Source organism: Delphinapterus leucas, chromosome 14, assembly GCF_059928025.1.
Source record: "Delphinapterus leucas isolate spDelLeu-1000000601 "Yukka" chromosome 14, BTC_Dleu_Yukka2, whole genome shotgun sequence".
NCBI classification, from domain to species: Eukaryota; Metazoa; Chordata; class Mammalia; order Artiodactyla; family Monodontidae; genus Delphinapterus; species Delphinapterus leucas.
In genome coordinates this window covers 51,595,955-51,618,193 of record NC_143142.1, presented here as the reverse complement: position 1 = coordinate 51,618,193, position 22,239 = coordinate 51,595,955, and the positions used below count along the sequence as shown (strand labels likewise).

General features: G+C 35.1%; 1 protein-coding gene across 13 annotated transcripts in view; it reads right to left on the bottom strand.

Moving 5' to 3' along the window:
• Window positions 1–22,239, bottom strand: part of KIAA1328 (KIAA1328 ortholog) — a 370,157-nt gene that overhangs the window by 89,779 nt on the left and 258,139 nt on the right. For 9 of the 13 annotated variants that reach the window (XR_016387626.1, XM_089895086.1, XM_089895091.1 and 6 more), the window contains one exon: window positions 5,706–5,996. The exons of the other annotated variants lie outside the window; for them this stretch is intronic. Coding sequence is in view for 8 of the 9 variants with exons in the window: in XM_089895086.1 (XP_089751212.1) it covers window positions 5,706–5,996 (291 nt within the window). In the remaining variant the exon portion in view is untranslated. The remainder of the gene's footprint in view (window positions 1–5,705; window positions 5,997–22,239) is intronic. 13 annotated transcript variants of the gene reach the window in all.

Below are 22,239 nucleotides of genomic sequence, written 5' to 3'. Positions count from 1 at the left end.
GCTAACACATATATATGGAATCTAAGAAGAAAAAAGAAAAAGATCATGAAGAACCTAGGAGTAAGATGGGAATAAAGACACAGACCTACTAGAGAATGGACTTGAGGATATAGGGAGGGGGAAGGGTAAGCTGTGACAAAGTGACAGAGTGGCGTGAACATATATACACTACCAAATGTAAAATAGATAGCTAGTGGGAAGCAGCTGCATGGCACAGGGAGATCAGCTCGGTGGTTTGTGACCACCTAGAGGGGTGGGATAGGGAGGTTGGGAGGGAGGGAGATGCAAGAGGGAAGAGATATGGGAACATATGTATATGTATAACTGGTTCACTTTGTTATAAAGCAGAAACTAACACACCATTGTAAAGCAATTATACTCCAATAAAGATATTAAAATTAATTAATTAATTAATTAAAGTGAATTAAACACTCAAATCAAATGGAAGGGAGATTGTCAGGCTAGAGAAAAATGCAAATCCCAAGCCATATGTTGTTTACAAGAGTCATACTTTATTTTTATTCTTTTTAACATGTCTATTGGAGTATAATTGCTTTACAGTGTTGCGTTAGTTTCTGTTGTATAACAAAGTGAATCAGCTATATGTATACACATATCCCCATATCCCCTCCCTCTTGCGTCTCCCTCCCACCTTCCCTATCCCACTCCTCTAGGTGGTCACAAAGCACCAAACTGATCTCCCTGTGCTATGCAGCTGCTTCCCACAAGCTATCTATTTTACATTTGGTAGTGTATATATGTCAATGCTAAGGAGTCATACTTTAAATGTAAAAGAATAAATAGGTTGACATAGAGGATGGAAGGTGATAAGCCAAGCAAACAGTACACATGGAAGGCTAGAGTGATTATATAATGTCAAATAAAGTAGATGTTAAGAAAAGAAGTAGAACCAGAGATAAAAAGATATATTTCATCATGATTAAAATATTTTATCATGATTAAAGGGGCAAATCATGAAACATCCCTAACAGCCCCAAATATATTTGCATCTAAAATAGTTTCAAAATACACATAGCAAAACTCATAAGGGTAAAGGAAGAAGTAGAGAAATGCACAATCATATTTGGAGATTTTAACGTCTCATTATCAATTGATAGGAAAAAAATGAAAAAAATTTAGTAGGCTACATAAGATCTGAACAACACTACTTGTCAATTTGATTTAATTGACATGTACAGAACATTATACTCAATAGCAGAATATGAATATTTAAAAGTGCACATGGAATATTGACCAAGATAAATCATATGTTGAGTCATAAAATAAATTTTAATATAGTTCAAAAGAATAAACACTTATAGAGTATGTAACCACAATGGAGTTAAATTGAAAATAAAAAACAAGATATCTAGAAAAATCTAAAGTATTTGGAAGTTTTATAACATACTTCTAAGTAACTCATGGGTCAAAAAAAATCACAAGAGAAACCAATAAGCATTTTGAAATGAATGATAACGAAAATACAACATATTAAGATTTGAGGGATACAGAAGGCAAGTGCTTAAATGCTTTTACTAGAAAAGAAGAAAAGTTTAAAGTCAATGACATAATGGAACTTCCCTGGTGGTCCAGTGGTTAAGAGTCCATGCTCCCAATGCAGGCGGCACAGGTTGAATCCCTAGTCGAGGAACTAAGATCCCACATGCTGCACAGCATGGCCAAAAGAAAGAAAGTCAATGACATAATATTCCATTTTATGAAGCTAGAAAAATAAGAACACACTAGATATAAAGCAAGTAGAAAGAAGGAAACAATAAAGAGTAGAAATCCATGAAATAGATAACAATAAAAACACAAAAGAAACATAAAAGTCAGCCCTTTGAAAATATTAATAAAATTCATAAACTCCTAATCCAAGACAAGCTAAGAAAAAGGGAAAATTTATGAATATCAGGAATCAGAGAGGGGATATCATTGTAGATGCTACAGACAGTAAAAGAATATTAAGGCTATCTCATAAACAGCTTTATGCCACCATATTCAATAACTAAGATGAAATGAAATGCACACATTGCTTGGAAAATATAACTGGTTAAAACTGACTCAAGAAGAAACAGGAAATATATGAATAGCCTCATATCTATTAAAGAAATTAAATTCATAATCAAAACATCCCCACAAAGAAAACTGATCAGATAGCTTCACTGGTATATTTTACCATATTTAAGGAAGCGATACTACTAATTTTAGACAAGCTTTCAGTAAATAGAAGAGGAGTGACCTCTTCTCAACTCATTTTATGTTACCATGTGATACCAAAACCTGATTAAGCTATTACAATAAAGTAAAATTACAAACTAGTATCGCTCATGAACACAGACACAAAAATCCTCAACAAAATATTAGCATATCAAATCCAGCAATATATAAAAGGTACTACATCATGGCCAAATGAGTATTTTTCCAAAATGTAATGTTGGGTTAACATTAAAAAAAGTAAATCCACATAAACTGTCACATTAAAAGAATAAAGGTGCAAAACCATATGATTATATCAATAAATGTAGGAAAAGCATTTGACAAAATAAAAACTCAGCAAACTAGGGAACTTATTTCACCATGAAAATTCTGTCATATGTTACTAGTCCTACAGTTAATGCATACTACCCTTCTGGAATGTATTTGGCAATATGTAGGTATCAAGAACTATAAAAACATTCACATAAAAAAAGGGGGTGGAACTTACTTTAAGCTGATAAAAGGCATCTATCAAAAATCTATATTTAACATTATATTAATTGGTGAAATACTGGATGCCTTTTCCTTGAGAACAAAGCAAGGGTGTCTTCTTTAATCATTTCTCTTTAATATTGTATTGAATGTTCTAGTCAATGCAACAAGTTAAAAATAAGAAACACAAGGCACGAAGCTTGGAAAGGTTTAAAGCTGTTATTATGGCTGTTCATGTGATTATGAACTTGAAAATCCTAAGGAATCTACCAAAAAAACCCCAAAAAACAAAAAAACCAAAACAAACAAACCCCCTGCTAGAATACATGCATTTAGCAAGGCTGTAGTATATGATATAAATATTTAAAAAAATCAATATTCTTTCTATATACTACTAATAAATTCAATGAAAAAAGTGCAAGATTGTTACACTAAAAACTACATAATATAACTGAGTTAAATTTTTAAAGATCTAAATAAATTTAGAGATATACCATATTCATGGATTGGAAAACAATATTTTTAGGATGTAAACTCTCCCCAAATCGATCTAATCACAATTCCACTTCCTTAACAGAAATCAAAAACTGAATCTAAAATGTAAAGAAAAGAAGTTGGAATAGCTAAAAGAATTTTTAATAAGAAAAATATTTGGAAGACAATCTAATTTCAAGATTTTTCTATAATGCTAAAGTAATCCAGATTGTGTGACATTGACGGAAGAATGGACATGAAGATGAAGGGACTAGAAATCCATAAATGTGTGTCCATGTGTGTACATATCCAACTGACGTTTGAAAAGGCATCAGGCAATGAACGAAGAAAAAATAGTTTTTTTCAACAAACGGTGCTAGAATAATGGCATATCTGTACAGATAATGAATGAACCTTGAGAACTATCTCACACCACACAGAGAAATGTATTTGAAATGGATCATAGACTTAAATATAAAGCTATATAACTTTTATAAGAAAATATAGGAAAATATCATTTTAACCTTGATCAATAAAAAGTTTTGCTTTTCAAAAACAACATTAAGGAAATAAAAGAGCGAGTCATGCCCTGGGAGAAAATATTCACAAAACATATACCTGATGAAGGTTTTATATCCAAATATACAAAGAATTCTAAGTGCAATAATTGAATTGTTTACCCAATTAAAACTGATTAAATAGAGACTGGTTCAAGATGGCGGAGTAGAAGGACATGCTCTCACTCCCTCTTGTGAGAGCACAGGAATCACAACTAACTGCTGAACAATCATTGACAGGAAGATACAGGAACTCACCAAAAAAGATACTCTACATCCAAAGACAAAGGAGAAGCCACAGGAAGACGGGAGGAAGGGCGCAATCACAATAAAGTCAAATCTCATAACTGCTGGGTGGGTGACTCACAAATGGGAGAACACTTATACTCATTGGGCAACGAGAGGAGGAATTCCTAGACAATCAGACTTTGAAGGCTAGTGAGATTTGATTGCAGGACTTTGACAGGGCTGGAGGAAACAGAGACTCCATTCTTGGAGGGCACACACAAAATAGTGTGTGCATCGGAACCCAGGGAAAGGAGCAGTGACCCTACAGGAGACTGACCCACACCAACCTGCTAGTGTTGGAGGGTCTCCAAAAGAGGCAGGGGTGGCTGCATCTCGCTGTGAGGACAAGGACACTGGCAGCAAAGTTCTGGGAAGTATTCCTTGCTGTGAGCCCTCCCAGAGTCTGCCATTAGCACAAACAAAGGGCCTGGGTAGGCTCCAGTGTTGGGTTGACTCAGGCCAAATAACCAACAGGGAGGGAACCCAGCCCAACCCATCATCAGACAAGCAGATTAAAGTTTTACTGAGCTGTGTCCACCAGAGCAACACCCAGCTCTACCTACCACCAGTCCCTCCCATCAGGAAACTTGCACAAGCCTCTTAGATATCCTCATCCACCAGAGGGCCGACAGCAGAAGCAAGAACTACAATCCTGCAGCCTGTGGAACAAAAACCACATTCACAGAAAGATAGACAAGATGAAAAGCCAGAGGGCTACGTACCAGATGAAGGAACAAGATAAAACCCCAGAGAAACAACTAAACGAAGTGGAGATAGGCAACCCTCAAGAAAAAGAATTCAGAATAATGATACTGAAGGTGATCCAGGATGTCAGAAAAAGAATGGAGGCAAAGATTGAGAAGATGAAAGAAATGTTTAACAAAGACCTAGAAAAATTAAAGAATGAACAAACAGAGATGAACAATACAATAACTTAAATGAAAACTACAATAGAAGGAATCAATAGCAGAACAACTGAGGCAGAAGAACAGATAAGTGACCTGGAAGACAGAATGGTGGAATTCACTGCTGTGGAACAGAATAAAGAAAAAAGAATGAAAAGAAATGAAGACAGCCTAAGAGACTGTTGGGACAACATTAAATGCACCAACATTTGCATTATAGGGGTTCCAGAAGGAGAAGAGAGAAAGAGAGTACGCGAAAAAATATTTGAAGAGATTATAGTTGAAAACTTCCCTAACATGGGAAAGGAAATAGCCACCCAAGTCCAGGAAGTGCAGAGAGTCCTATACAGGATAAACCCAAGGAGAAACATGCCGAGACACATAGTAATCAAATTGGCAAAAATTAAAGACAAAGAAAAAATATTGAAAGCAGCAAGGGGAAAATGACAAATAACATACAAGGGAACTCCCATAAGATCAACAGCTTATTTCTCAGCAGAAACTCTAAAAGCCAGAAGGGAGTGGCATGACATATTTAAAGTGATGAAAGGGAAGAACCTACAACCAAGATTACTCTACCCAGCAAGGATCTAATTCAGATTCGAGGGAGAAATCTAAAGCTTTACAGACAAAGAAAAGCAAAGAGAATTCAGCAACACCAAACCAGCTCTACAACAAATGCTAAAGGAACTTGTCTAAGTGGGAAACACAAGATAGTTACAGGACCTACAAAAGCAAAACCAAAAACAATTAAGAAAATGGTAATAGAAACATACATATCGATAATTACCTTGAATGTGAATGGATTAAATGCTCCAACAAAAAGACACAGGCTGCCTGAATGGATAGAAAAACAAGACCCATATAATGCTGTCTACAAGAGACCCACTTCAGGGCTTCCCTTGTGGTGTAGTGGTTGAGAGTCCACCTGCCAATGCAGGGGACATGGGTTCGTGCCCTGGTCCAGGAGGATTCCACATGCCGCGGAGCGGCTGGGTCCGTGAGCCATGGCTGCTGAGCCTGCATGTCCAGAGCCTGTGCTCCGCAACGGGAGAGGCCACAACAGTGAGAGGTCCGCATTCTGCAAAAAAAAAAAAAAAGAAAAGAGACCCACTTCAGACCTAGGGACACATACAGACTGAAAGTGAGGGGATGGAAAAAGATATTGCATGTAAATGGAAATCAAAACAAAGCTGGAGTAGCAATAGTCATATAAGAAAAAATAGACGTTAAAATAAAGAATGTTACACGAGACAAAGAAGGACACTACATAATGATCAAGAGATCAATCCAAGAAGAAGATATAACAATTCTAAATATATATGCACCAAACACAGCAGCACCTCAGTACATAAGGCAACTGCTAAGAGGTAGAAAAGAGGAAATCGACAGTAACACAATAATAATGGGGAACTTTAACACCTCACCCAATGGACAGATCATCCAGATAGAAAATTAATAAGGAAACACAAGCTTTAAATGACACAATAGACCAGACAGATTTAATTGATATTTATAGGACATTCCATCCAAAAACAGCAGATTACACTTTCTTCTCACATGCGCACAAAACGTTCTCCAGGATAGGTCACATCTTGGGTCACAGATCAAGCCTCAGTAAATTTAAGAAAATTAAAATCATACCAAACATCTTTTCTGACCATAACACTATGAGATTAGAAACCAATTACGGGGAAAAAACCGTAAAAAACACAAACACATGGAATCTAAACAATACATTACTAAATAACCAAGAGGTCACTGAAGAAATCAAAGAGGAAATCAAAAAATACCTAGAGAAAAATGACAATGAAAACAAAACAATCCAAAACCTATGGGATGCAGCAAAAGCAGTTCTAAGAAGGAAATTTATAGCAATACAAGCCTACCTCAAGAAACAAGAAAATATCAAATAAACAACCTAACCTTACACCTAAAGGAACTAGAGAAAGAAGAACAAACAAAACCCAAAGTTAGTAAAAGGAAAGAAATCATAAAGATCAGAGCAGAAATAAATGAAACAGAAACAAAGACAGCAATAGCAAAGATCAATAAAACTAAAAGCTGGTTCTTTGAGAAGATAAACAAAATTGATAAACCATTAGCCAGACTCATCAAGAAAAAGAGGGAGAGGACTCAAATCAATAAAATTAGAAATGAAAAAGGAGAAGCTACAACAGACACTGCAGAAATACAAAGCATCCTAAGAGACTACTACAAGCAATTCTATGCCAATAAAATGGACAAGCTGGAAGAAATGGACAAATTCTTACAAAGGTATAACCTTCCAAGGCTGAACCAGGAAGAAATAGAAAATATGAACAGACCAATCACAAGTAATGAAATTGAAACTGTGATTAAAAATCTTCCAAACAAACAAAAGTCCAGGACCAGATGGCTTCACAGGTGACTTCTATCAAACATTTAGAGAAGAGCTACCACCCATCCTTCTCAAACTCTTCCAAAAAATTGCAGAGAAAGGAACACTCCCAAACTCATTCTATGAGGCCACCATCACCCTGATACCAAAACCAGACAAAGATACTGCAAAAAAAGAAAATTACAGACCAATATCACTGATGAATATAGATGCAAAAATCCTCAACAAAATATTAGCAAACAAAATCCAAGAACACATTAAACGGATCATACACCATGATCAAGTGGGGTTTATTCCAGGAATGCAAGGATTCTTCAATATATGCAAATCTATCAATGTGATAAACCATATTAACAAATTGAAGGAGAAAAACCATATGATCATCTCAATAGATGCAGAGAAAGCTTTCGACAAAATTCAACACCCATTTATGATAAAAACCCTCCAGAAAGTGGGCAGAGAGCGAACCTACCTCAACATAATAAAGGCCATATATGACAAACCCACAGCAAACACCATTCTCAATGGTGAAAAACTAAAAGCATTTCCTTAAGATGAGGAACAAGACAAGGTATCCAGTCTCACCACTAGTATTCAACATAGTTTTGAAAGTCCTAGCCACAGCAATCAGAGAAGAAAAAGAAATAAAAGGAATACAAATTGGAAAAGAAGAAGTAAAGCTGTCACTCTTTGCAGATGACATGATACTACACATAGAGAATCCTAGAGATGCCACTAGATTAAGTACAGGTAATCAGTAAATTTGGTAAAGTTGGAGGATACAAAATTAATGCACAGAAATCTCTTGCATTCCTATACACTAACAACGAAAAATCTGAATGAGAAATTAAGGAAACAATGCCATTTACCATCGCAACACAAAGGATAAAATACCTAGGAATAAACTACCTAGGGAGACAAAAGGCCTGTACTCAGAAAACTATAAGACACTGATGAAAGAAACTGAAGATGATACAAACAGATGGAGAGGTATACCATGTTCTTGGATTGGAAGAATCAATATTGTGAAAATGACTATACTACTCAAAGCAATCTACAGATTCAATGCAATCCCTCTCAAATTACCAATGGCATTTTTTACAGAACTAGAACAAATATCTTAAAATTTGTATGGAGGCACAAAAGACCCCGAATAGCCAAAGCAGTCTTGAGGGAAAAAAACGGAGCTGGAGGAATCAGACTCCCGGACTTCAGACTATACTACAAAGCTACAGTAATCAAGACAATATGGTAGTGGCACAAAAACAGAAACACAGATCAATGGAACAGGACAGAATGCCCACAGAGAAACCCACGCACCTATGGTCAATTAATCTACAAGAAAGGAGGCAAGGATATACAATGGAGAAAAGACAGTCTCTTCAATAAGTGGTGCTGGGAAAACTGGACAGCTACGTGTAAGAGAATGAAATTAGAACACTCCCTAACACCATACACAAAAATAAACTCAAAATGGATTAGAGACCTAAATCTAAGACCAGACACTATAAAAGTCTTAGAGGAAAACATAGGAAGAACACTCTTTGACACAAATCACAGCAAGATCTTTTTTTGATCCATCTCCTAGAGTAATGGAAATAAAAACAAAAATAAACACATGGGACCTAATGAAACTTAAAAGCTTTTGCAAAGCGAAGGAAACTACAAACCAGACGAAAGAACAACCCTCAGAATGGGAGAAAATATTTGCAAACGAATGAACAAAGGATTAATCTCCAAAACATATAAACAGCCCATGCAGCTCAATGTTAAAAAAACAAACAACCCAATCCAAAAATGGGCAGAAAACCTAAGTAAACATTTCTCTATAGAACACTCACCAATGGCCAAGAAGCACATGAAAAGCTGCTCAACATCACTAATTATTAGAGAAATGCAAATCAAAGCTACAATGAGGTATCACCTCACACCAGTTAGAATGGGCATCATCAGAAAATCTACAAACAACAAGTGCTGGAGAGGGTGTGGAGAAAAGGGAACCCTCTTGCGCTGTTGGTGGGAATGTAAATTGATACAGTCACTATGGAAAACAGTACGGAGGTCCCTTAAAAAACTAAAAGTAGAGCTACCATATGACCCAGCAATCCCACTACTGGGCATATACCGAGAGAAAACCATAATTCAAAAAGACACATGCACCCCAATGTTGATTGCCACACTATTTACAATAGCCAGGTCATGGAAGCAACCTAAATGCCCATTGACAGATGAATGGATAAAGAAGATGTGGTGTGTATATATGTGTGTGTGTGTGTATATATATATATATATATATATATATCCACACACACACACACACACACACACAATGGAATACTACTGAGCCATAAAAAGGAATGAAACTGGGTCATTTGTAGAGACGTGGATGAATCTAGAGACTGTCATACAGAGTGAAGTAAGTCAGAAAGAGAAAAACAAATATCGTATATTAACACATATATGTGGAACCTAGAAAAATGGTACAGATGAACTGGTTTGCAGGGCAGAAATTGAGACACAGATGTAGAGAACAAACGTTTGGACACCAAGGTGCAGAAGTGGCTGGCAGGGGGTGGTGGTGGTGGTATGAATTGGGAGATTGGGATTGACATATATACACTAATATGTATAAAATAGATAACTAATAAGAACCTGCTGTATAAAAAAATAAATAAAATTAAATTTAAAAATACTGATTAAAAAGTATCTTAATGGATACTTTGCAAAAGAAGATCTATGAATGGCCAATAACAACAGTAAAATATGCTCTTCATCATTAGTCATCAGAGAACTGTGTGCTAAAGCCAAAATAAGGTACCATTTCATATCTACTAAAATGGTTAAAATGAAAAAGTCTGACTATACCAAGCCTTGGCAATGACATGAAGCAAACAGAATTCTAATACTCTGGTGGTAAGATTGTAAAGTTATACAACTCTGTATAATAGTTGGCGATTTCATATATAGTTAAGAATAAAGTTAGAATATGATACAGTGATTCTACTCCTGTCTGGTTACTTAAGAGAAAGAAAACATGTCTACAAAAGATTGGTATACAAATGTTTACAGCAGGTCAGTTTTTCTGTTTTCTGCCCAAATCTAGAAACAATGTAAATGTCCATCAACAAGTGAATTGATAAACTTGTTGTGGTGTACTTATACAGTGCACTGCTACTGAGGAATAAAAAAGTAATGGACTAATGAAACATGCAGCAACATGCATAAATTTCCAAAACATATGGTGAGTAAAAGATGCCAGTTACATGCATACTGTATGATTTCATTTATATGAAGATTTAGAATAGGCAAAAGTATCTTAAGTGATAGAAATCAGATCATTAGTTGCCTGGGCCAGGGGTTTGTGAGGGGATTTACTGGTATCCATCTGGGACGATGAATGGATAAAGATGAATGGATAATGTATCCATTTCCATCTGGGACGATGGATACTTTTTATATTAATTGGAGTGTTAGTTACACAGGTAAAAACACATCAAACTTCTTGTACATTTTATTAAATGTGTATTTCCATAAAGTGGATCAAAAAAATAAAGTTAAAAGAGCAAAAAAAATTTACCGAAGAAACTTTTTGACATGCTGAGAGAAAATCAAAATTAATAGCTATATTTTATTTCCAAACTTACACAGAATCAGGTACTAAGCTGAAGAACCATTCACTGTCCACATACTTTGTATCAATCATTCTCTATGTGAGGCACCATAAAGTCAAAACCTAATTGTCAGATGATCAGTGTTTCTCATCACTTCATACAGTCCAGACAAAATGTGTATAAAATTCATTGAGGGGCTCTAATATAAAACATCATTTACTGATATGATGAAATTATTAGAAATAATTTTCTGCTATTCTTATCTAGTATCTGTTGGAGCTGTTAAAGTGATAGTAAAATGGTGAAAATCAAGATAGCAGAAGAGGTTAAACTCATGGCATTTAGGACTGCCACACTGTATAAGTCACTCTTAAGGTACTAAGATTTTATTGAATTATATCTCCATATTTTAACATTATAAAATACTAGATGGGAAACTTTGGTAGCCCTGATTTAGGATGGGGAAATAACAAAACATTTTCAGTTCTTCAAGTTCAATAAAATTCTAATCCAAAACTCCTTGAACTTTTCTATTTTGCCCAAATCTAATATCGCGATAGTCTGTCTGAACTTGAATAGTAAATTGTAGATGTCATTCAGGACCAACTGAATAACACTTGTATTTGCATTCATTAAAAAGTAGAAAAACATTAACCTTTTGTTTTATTGAATTAAAATGCCACGGAAATGCTGATGTATTCTTGAGAGACTGGAATACTTTTACAGAGAAGAATAGCTGTCATTTATTAAACACAAAGAACAATTACTTGATAGGATGCCTTCTGACAAAAAGCACATTGGTATTCTCATCATAGAAAAGGCATTATAAAAAAAAATCTAGCCCAGGCCTCTGAGATTTGAATAATTTAAAGCTGCATTTGGTGCAATTTGAATTTTTCTTTAGGGAGGCAAAGTTAAATACCTTTAATTTGTTCTAATTATTTCAAATTTGCAAGTTAATTATGGCTGATCATTAAATAACAAAAAGGACTATCGTCTCCATAGAGTTTTACCTCCTACCCTCTGAATTACTTAAGCTAAATTTTAGTATGCATGAATTAACTTTCTAAATAATCACACGGTTTGACTAAGTGGCTCAGTAAAATGAGCTCTGATCCTCAGAATAAGCATTAATGGACATTAGAAATGCTATTGGGACTCATGTTACTTACATTGTAAGTATTTTTAATGGGGCTTCATTTACTAATCTTTATGTACTGTTCAAGATAGAACACCAGATAGATACATTATTCTGCTCTACTAGAGGAAAAGTCCAATCTTTGAGACAATAAAAACAAATGTCCATTTAATACCAACTAAATTCATTTTAAAATTATGCAGGCATGTGACGATGGATTTTAACTTGTTTTAGCTGTTCATCTCAATGAATCAATACAGCAAAAATGGTCTGCTTGGTCTGTAAATGGACTATTACGGATCTACTGATGTGCTAAGTAGCAAAAGGAGGTCCAATAAGCTAGTATTTAATTCCACCTGCTACTTCCAAAGAAAGAATTCATGATTTATTGTGTTGTGAGTTTCTAGTTATCATTTCTCTGCATACTTGGCTACCAACGAATGTGAAGCCAGATGGCACATAACCCTAATGCTTAGAACTCTTAAAAGTAATTTTTCTAAATGTCCCAACTAAATCTTTACACTCCCCAGAAATGGACCTGTCAATGAAGAAAATATTCTGAGATCAAAGAGTTTAAAGAATAAATCTTCAAAAATGAGATATTCCATATACTGTCAGATCTTTATATTTTCCCACTCCAGATTATTAATACAAATTTTATTTCCATATATCCAATAAATATTATCTGAGAGCCCACTGTGTGTCAGTTCTGTGTTTGGGTATGGGAGTACACAAGGGAATAAGTGACTATACCTTTGAATATTTGCAAGTAAACAAGAAGAGATAGCTAGCTCGACAATGAACATACAATGGCAGGTGTGATGATGGCAGTATAAGCAAAGTGCTACATGGAGCTGAAAAATGTAACAGGAAGCTTGCAAGAAGGGAATGAGGGGTCATGAAGGGGATGAGGTAAGAAAAGTCAGTTAAAAGAAAAGATAACTTTATCAGCGTATAATATAGAAAAGGCACTGGCCTGGTCCCTGGTTCCAAAAGTTGTAGCCATCCTAGTAAAGAATTTACTTATGAAAGGATGCCAAATCTCTCAGGTATGCTGGGTAGAATAATGGTGTCCAGAAGACAATAGGTGAGCAGAAAACACCTAACTTAGATGTGTATGGCACAGGAAAGAGAGAGTCTGACCCTAGTTAGCCCCGTGTAATAGTTTAGTATATTAGTTTGGGTCAGACAGAACTGGGTACTCTAGAGCTATTTATAAGTTCTTATAGATGTGATTTCTTAAGCAAGTTACTTAAAGTTACTGAGCCTCGTTTCCTCATTTATAAAATGAGATAAATAACAGTGTGTAGGATTGTTGTGAGGATTAAATGAATTAACATATGTAAGATAAACAAAAGAGTGCCCAGCACATAAACACTACCTAAATGTTAGCTTCTATTCTTATCATTATTTCTATTACTATTAAATGAAGCAACACTTAAAAGACTTAGAGCAACATCTAGTACTTTGTAGTTGCTTAATAAGTTATTAGAGACTAGCTAAATAAATGGATGGTATAATAGCTCAGAATTATGGAGAAGGAGTAGGTCACTGAGGCAGTGGGAGAGATAACTAGATTAGATTTGAAAACCTTGAATTTGAGGGACCCTAAGTCATTTGGGCTAGATAATATTAATATTATCATGCAGTTATTAGGACAGGTTTGGACCTCAGGAGGGAAAAGCTGAGACAGGAGATAAAGATTTTAGAGTTATCAGCATGGAGGTATGATCTAAAGTCATGGAAATGAATTAAATTTCCCACAGAGATATCTATTGAGAAGAGGGAAGAGAATGGAATTGTCACTACTTAAACAGTAGGTAGAGGCAAAGGAAACCGTAAAATACTCTGGGGAGAGGGGAAGCAAACGCCAACAGAGAGAGAGACTCTCCAACAGGGAAATAAGCAGAGAAAGAAAGAATAGTATCAAGAAAACAAGTGAATGAAAGGTATATCAGAAAGATTAGCTGTGTTGCTAGCTATTGAGAAGTCAAGTAAGATGAGGATCGAAAAGTAGTAAAAAGATTTAGGAATTAGGAGTATACTTGTGACCATGGGAGCAGGGTTTTAGTTGCATGATACAGTAGAAGAGGAATAAATGGACGATGAGGAAGTGGAAGCAGAGACAATGTAGATTATGCTATCAAGAAGTTTGGAAAAAAGAAAAGGAAGAGCAGTGCGGGGTTTTTGTTGTTTTTTAAAGAAGGATCTTTGAGCATATAGAAGAAGAACCCAAAGACATATGAGAAGTATTGATGCAGTGAAATCGTTGAGAAAATGGGAAGGGGATGTGAAAGAGGCACTGATGCAGGAGGTATGCGGATTTGAGATACACTGTGGGACCACTAAGCAGTAATGCTGTTGGGCACTTTAAACTATGAACTCTGGAGAGACGTCAGTGTTTCACACAAAGATGGGACCCTCACCATATAACTAGAAACGAGGGCAGACCTCATTTTTAGTGAAGGCACACTTTGTACTTAAAGATGTCACTAGACTGTAATTTGCTCCCTCACCAAAGGGAATGTAGCTGGATTTTCATTAATTATAATATCTTTATTTTAATTCTTCTCAGAAGCAGCAGCAACTGAGGGAGAATCAGGAAAAAGAGAATGGTGATGAAGCTGTGATAAATAAAACACTACTGTATCCATCACCAAACCACTAATTTAGAGTTCTGTTGCTCTGATCCTAGAAATGCCTTCAGAATTTCTCTACGGCCTTCAATAAGGAAAATAGCTCTTTAAGCTAATTAATGCACATTTTAATGTAGAATGTACACTTTTTAACTTTTTAAAAGTATGTTTTTACATACTTCTACAGTCTTCTTTTGAAGACTGACAGCTGGGAAGATGAAAATGTCAGTTCAATATAAACTAAGAAACACAGGTATAAACAAAGATTGCCTACTACACAATCAATTTCCTAAGGGCAGATTCTGTGCCCTCCTCTTCTTTGTAAACCCAGCAATGCCTTCTATGGGGGTGCACACAGAGAAGAGGCCCCACATACATCTACTGAAGAAATGGTTATAATTTGGAAGGCATTTGTGGAATGAAAACAACAGAACTCTGAGTTAGTTAACTATTACCTCTTCCTTGCATTGTGGACCATTCATAGTCATTCCTAGATCTATAATCCATATTTTAATTTCATCAAAACGTGCACTTACAAAACTTCAAAAATCTGGTATAAGATGAGATTTGCAAAAATGTAAAGCAATGATACTCTTTTCACTAAATTTTTTTGTTTTGGAAAATATAGTTTTCATAAAAGTATATTATTTATATCAATATGCAATGGGTTTACTATTATTTTTAAATGAATAAATATTTAGTTTTTCTGTTTTTATTTCTAATACAGTAATAGATATAATCCACATTAAATAATGTACATAAAAGCTCCTGGGGGAACTCCATAAAGTTTAAGAGTGTAAAGGGGTCCTGATATCAGAATATTTGAGAACTGCTACTCTATGTAGCATGATAAATGATGAGTCCATGGAAATAATTACCAACATTCTCTTTCAGAAGTTGAATTTGGCATCAATATGGAAGATTCTAGAGAATCAATGGCAGGAATAAATTTTCCTGCAAAAAGTTTTAATTTAAATAGTATATAGTAAAATTGACTTTGGGGATAAGGTATATTGTTCTGTGAATCTTAACACATACGTAGATTCTTTAAAGCATCACCACAATGAAGATACAAAATCGTTCCATCACCGTAAAAAACTTCCTCTACTAGTCCTATGTAGTCACATACTCTTCCCATCCCTAACCTAACTCTGGCAACCACTGATATGTTCTCTATCACTATGGCTTTGTCTTTTCCAAAATACCACATAAATAAAATCAAACAGGATTTGGTTTTGTTTTGTTTTTAAGATTGGCTTCTTTCATTCAGCACATCTTTGAGATTCATCTAAGTTTTTGTGTATATCAATATTTCATTCCTTTTTATTTCTGAGTAGTATTCCATTGTATGAACTTACCACAGTTTGTTTATCCATTCACCCACTGAAGGTCCTTTGTGTGGTCTCCAGGTTTGGACTATAGTAAATAAAGTTACTATGAACATTCAGCTAACTAAAGGTCAGAGGATACAGTCAGAGGATACAGTAGGAAGTCTTCTGGCTCTTACCACTGATAATAGTATGTATAAAAAGGAGCCCTGTTCCTGCATTCTCAACAAAAGTTTTGTGACAAACTTCAAAAATACCATCCAAATTTTCCGAGATCAGACTACATCGTTTACATTAAAGGGAATTCCTATTCTCCATTTATTGAAGGAAAGTAAACCTGCCTTCCAATAAACACCTTGAGAATTTATCACGAGTTCCAATTCCAATTTGCCCTTCCCTTTTGCCCATTTAAGAAACTCACATTAACCTTGCCTGATCAACAATCATCAAGAAAATAACCCATTTTCTGGCATTTACAGAATCATGTGTTTTGGGGTCTGACTGCTGAGTAATACCAATTAGCAAGAGGTCAACAGGCTTTCTCATCTCCTTGGACCAAACAGAATGAAGAATCTCCTTCTAGAGCTTTGATTATTATATAAGGGGAAAACCAAACTGGCAATGTGAGACTCAGAATCAAACTTTCTATAAAAATCCTGGGCACATCAGCATGCTACAAGATCTTTTATGTTTTCATACACTCAATATGACCATAAGTATATACACACCATTCTCTACCACAGGGGTCTCAGAGCTGGCTCACAGCCACTGACAGCAGGAAGCTTTGGGTAAATGAATAGCAATTTTGAAATCCCTCCCCACCCCCCCTTTTTTTTTTGCCAGTGGGTCCTATTCATAGAACCATCACCCACTGAAGTAAATGAGAATGTAAAAATAGAAAGCTGGCAAAAAGAAAAGATAGCATTTTAGAGGGGTTTAAAGAAAACACTGAAAAGGACCCATAATTAGAGCAGCCAGCTTTGAGCTATAAAATTGTGGTTTTATTATAGTTTGTATGGGCCATGGCCTGGTACCCATTTGACCCAGAACCCTCCAACAGTATGAAAAGCCCCAGAGTATAAGGATAAAATGAAAGCCTTTAATTACCTCAGTATGATTCATTTAAAGGAAATCAATCATGCTACCTTAATGTTAATAGTTATATATAATTTACACAAAGACAGTCCTTTTTGCATGTTTTTCTCATATAACATTTCTTGCTATTGGTGTTACTATATAGTTACCAGATGAACCATAGTTTTAAAATTCTGCTAAAATTTAAAATTGATCTCTGTTGAGTTGTGCTTTTTGCAAAGGCTTCTGTGCAGTGTGTTTCATCAAAAACCTTGCTGCTAGGTGTCATGCTGAATTTCTTGCTGGGGATAAGTGAGAGGTCAGAACAGGGAGTTGCTAAGTATGAATATATCATAACCACTTGGCCATGAAAAACAAATCATGACAGCTTATTATGTCTATCAGCTCATTCATTTAGAGATGCAACTTCCTTTTACATTGCTCAAAGGCTGTGCAAGCACAAAATCAACGGATGAGAAGCCATGGTTCAAAAAAGGTTGACTTCAGATAGCACTACTCAGCCACCTTTGGCACATACCTGTTCTGGAAAGAAAAGGCAATTTTGATACAGCTTTGAATCTCTAGTGGTCAAAAAAAAATACGTAAATACTATTTGCTAAAGATAATGATAATAGCATTATAATAAAATGTGTACTGTTCATCACTTACATTATAGTAGGACATGTAAGGATTATAAAGTAATTCACGTAACAAGCACAACCTGAGCATAGAAAGGATTTTTCTCTAGTTGGTTCCCAAACTAGACAGCAGAATCTCCTGGAAGCTTTCTGAAAATACAGATTCCTGGGCCCCATCGATGGTTATCGTGATTTAATAGGTTGGGGTTGAATATCCTTAGTTTCCTCCATTATTTCTCCTGTAACATGGATTTTAGTTCCCATACCTCCATGAAAGGACTAAATAACACCTATCTATAAGATATTACCTCTAAACACTGTTTTATCTGCATCCCACAAGTTTTAATATGCTGTGCTTTTACCTTCATTTAGTTTTATATTTTCAATTTTAACTGTGGAGTCAGCTTGCTTTACAAAACAATCTATATTTTCACCAGATAGCATATTATAATTTTCCCTGCAGCCCTACAAGCATGGGTGTTATCATTCTTTAATTTTTATCAGTATACAAAATGAGAAGTGACAGTTGACTGCTTTTTCCTTGATGAATAAGAAGCCAATCATGTAAGAATCTAGGGACAGACCATTCCAGGCAGGGGAACCTGCCAGTACAAAGGGACTGAGGTGAAAATAAGCTTAGCATATTTGAGAAACGGAAAGGCCACTGTGGCTGGAATATCCTGAGCAGAGTGACAGCTGTATACAATGAGCTCAGAGAGGTACACAAGGACCACTTCATGTAGGGCCTTGCAGCGTTTGGATTTGTATTTCAAGTATAATTGGAAGCCATTAGAGGGTTTTCAGCAGAGGACTGACACGATTCTGACATATGCTCTAAGAAGGATGGGTTGTAGGAGTTTCAAGCAGAAATAGGAACATCAGTCATCAGGCAACTGCAATAATCTGGGTGGAAGTGGAAATGGTGGTAGTGTGGATTAGAGTAGAAAATGGAAATGGAGGGAATTTGACAGAACGTGGATAATTTTAGAAGTAGGGTCAATAGGACTTACTAATGAACCAGATATGGAGGGTGAAGGAAGAAGGGAAATAAAGTCAAGGTGGTTTATGTAGTTTTTGACTTGAGCAACAGGACACAAATCTACTTGAAATGGGTAAGAAGAAAGGTATAAATGTGGGTTTTCCAAACATCTCTTTTGGTCACCTTAGTGGTATTCTGTAGGAGAGAGTGGTAACCATGTATTCAATCTAATTTCTTAGATCATAAATAATTTTATAATTAAGAATCATGTTCAGAATCAATGTCTAGTTCATTGGCATATGATATGCAGAATCCATCGTTTTAAAAATTTTTTTTACTGAACTTTAACCGTCTAGCCTCCTGGTACCTCCATAGTTTTCCATAAATCTTCAAGGTTACCAGTTAACGTTTAGCAGCCTTATTTACAGGAACTTTTACTACCCTGAGATGTATATAAACTAAGCTGGAAGAGTTGAATTTATACATCTATATCCAAGTATGTATGTAAACTCCGCACCTGTCTTTTGCTTCAGTTTTCATGTACGAACCATTGTTCTGCTCTTTCTAGACCAAAGATCATTCATCTTGTGAAGAAAAATAGTAATGGGGTAGTGTAATAATAATACATAATGATATTAATAATAATTATTATAAAAAATATTAATAGCAACTGGAACACTCTTTGCTATGTGTTAACACATCATAGGTCCTAAATAATAAGGCTGTTCTTGATTTGCCCTTAATCCTTTAAACAAAATCAAATAAGCTACTCCAGTCATTCATGACATGTTTGAAAATCTTAAACCTATTTTGGACTTTAGTATATTTTACAGTATTCTTACTGTTCTTTGATAATCCTCTTAAACCTTACCCTTAGACATATCTTCCTATTTTTGCAGCCATGATCTAAAGAATCCTCTCTTAATTCCTCAATTAATTACGTTTGAATGGTTAGAATTATACTTTTGATAGTTTCCCAGCTCTTTCAACTCTTATACTTTTGAATTTCAGATCCGAAGAGCATGCTTCTCTTTTCTCTGCCTTTCTTAAGTTTTGGTTACATATCTAATTATTATGAATTTTTCATTTGTCAGAAGTAGGATGACTATGTCAACTCTACTGGTTGTCTTCATCTCCTTTTAGGATATGAAATGCTAACATGAGGCAGTCAAGACATCTTAGAGTGAAATAAAATTTCCAGGGTCCTTTCTCTTTGATTTTAACCAAATGCTCTCCAGTATAATGACAACATGTGAGAGTGCCTTTTCTCTTAAATCTGACCTATAGTCATACTTTCACACTTAGATGAATAATTAGATTTGAAAAGTCTCAACAGGTTTATTTTTAATAACAGTATAGACAGAGGTTCTAATGATAGCCTGCTTTCTTATGAACTATGTCAAGTCTATATACCTCCAAATGAATATAAGAGAATCATCAACTAACCTGATGAACTCCATTCTCATAGAAGACAACAGTAGATTTTCTTGATTCTGCTAGAACTTAAACATTTTCTTTACTGTTTTTGTGATTTAAAACTGTTGGACATATACCTAATGGAAACTGAATTTATTCTTTTTCAAATTTCTTTATTTAGTTTACACACTGATAAAATGAGATTTGGATTATGCTTCTACAGGTTCTTTAAGCTCTAAAACTGTAAAATTCCACCTTTATACTCTGGTTTTTATTATTTATTTATAACTTTTCAAGAAGCACAATTTCTCTCTCAAAAAACTAAAAATAGAACTACTGTATGACCCAGCAATTCCACTCTTGAGTGTATATCTGAAAGAAACAAAAACACTAACTCAAAAAGATAGATGCATCCAATGTTCATAGCAGCATTATTTACAATTGCCAAGATATGGAAGCAACCTAAGTGTCCATCAACAGATGAATGGATAAAGAAGATGTGGTGTGTGTGTGTACATATATATATACTCACACATACACACACACACACATATATATATATACAATGGAACACTACTCAGCCAATAAAAAAGAATGAAATTTTACCATCTGCAACAACATGGATGGACTTGGAGGGTATTATGCTAAGTGAAATAAGTCAGACAAAGAGAAATACTGTATGATATTACTTATATGTAGAATCTAAAAAATACAACAAAATAGTGAACATAACAAAAAAGAAACAGACTCACAGATATATAGAAGAAATTAGTGGTTACCAGTAACATATAATACTGTACATCAAGTATACTTCAATAAAAATAATAAATAAAAAAAAAACCCATAGGAAAGCCAAGGTAAGAAATGCTGAATATACATTTTAACCTTAAAAAATGTACAATTTCTACTGTATAAGTATGGTAGAACAGAGATTGTTTTTCCTCTTTATATTGACATATTTTTCTACTTGCCACCTACCTGATAGTGCTTTTCGTGTTAAGAAAGGAGGAAATTTCTAAAATCTACATCCTTGCTTGGAATCTTATACTGCCAGATTCCTTTTATATTAGTTACTTTTTTTTTTTTTCTAGAAGCTCATCAAACTTTCTAATGAGGTAGAGTTTAAAATGGTATCCTTTTCTACTTTTGCCTCAAAGAAACCTGCTTTCACATAAAACACTTATGATTGAAAGACAAATAGAGCAAAATTTCTGCAGTTTATCAGAATAGTAAACTACCTCATGGCTAAAACTTTCACTTTCAAGCAGAACTAGAGCCTTTTCTGGTTCTCTTTATGAGTTCCTGGGCTGGCTCTCTGGATGAACTGCAAGACCTTTTAATTTCTTTAATAAAACCATTCCTTTCCCTTTGCCCTTCACTTTACTAACAAAGAACAAAGATTATATAATCCCTTTACCAAACCACAAGGAATTAGAAATAATTACTCATCTTTCTCATTCTCCATGAGCAGTAAGCTCAAGTTGTGCTTTTCTTTACCTTTCCAGCTCAGCCAAACTAATTTCTGTGTATCATTTTACAAGGAAGAAAATAAGCAAATAAAACCCAAAACACTTGACATTAATATTCTATGGAGGGCATTTTAGTAAGTGTCACTGAGATTCAGTGCATTGAAGTTCTGTTTACAATCGCACCTTTTCTTATTGCTAAAGCAGTGCAGCAAGATGAATTTTTTTTTTAAAAACCTATGCTTTCTGGAGGGTTTTTATCACAAATGGGTGTTGAACTTTGTCGAAAGCTTTTTCTGCATCTATTGAGATGATCATATGGTTTTCCTCCTTCAATTTGTTAATATGGTGTATCACATTGATTTATTTGCGTATATTGAAGAATCCTTGCATTCCTGGGATAAACTCCACTTGATCATAGTGTATGATCCTTTTAATGTGCTGTTGGATTCTGTTTGCTAGTATTTTGTTGAGCATTTTTGCATCTATGTTCATCAGTGATATTGGCCTGTAGTTTTCTTTCTTTGTGACATCTTTGTCTGGTTTTGGTATCAGGGTGATGGTGGCCTCGTAGAATGAGTTTGGGAGTGTTCCTCCCTCTGCTATATTTTGGAAGAGTTTGAGAAGGATAGGTGTTAGCTCTTCTCTAAATGTCTGA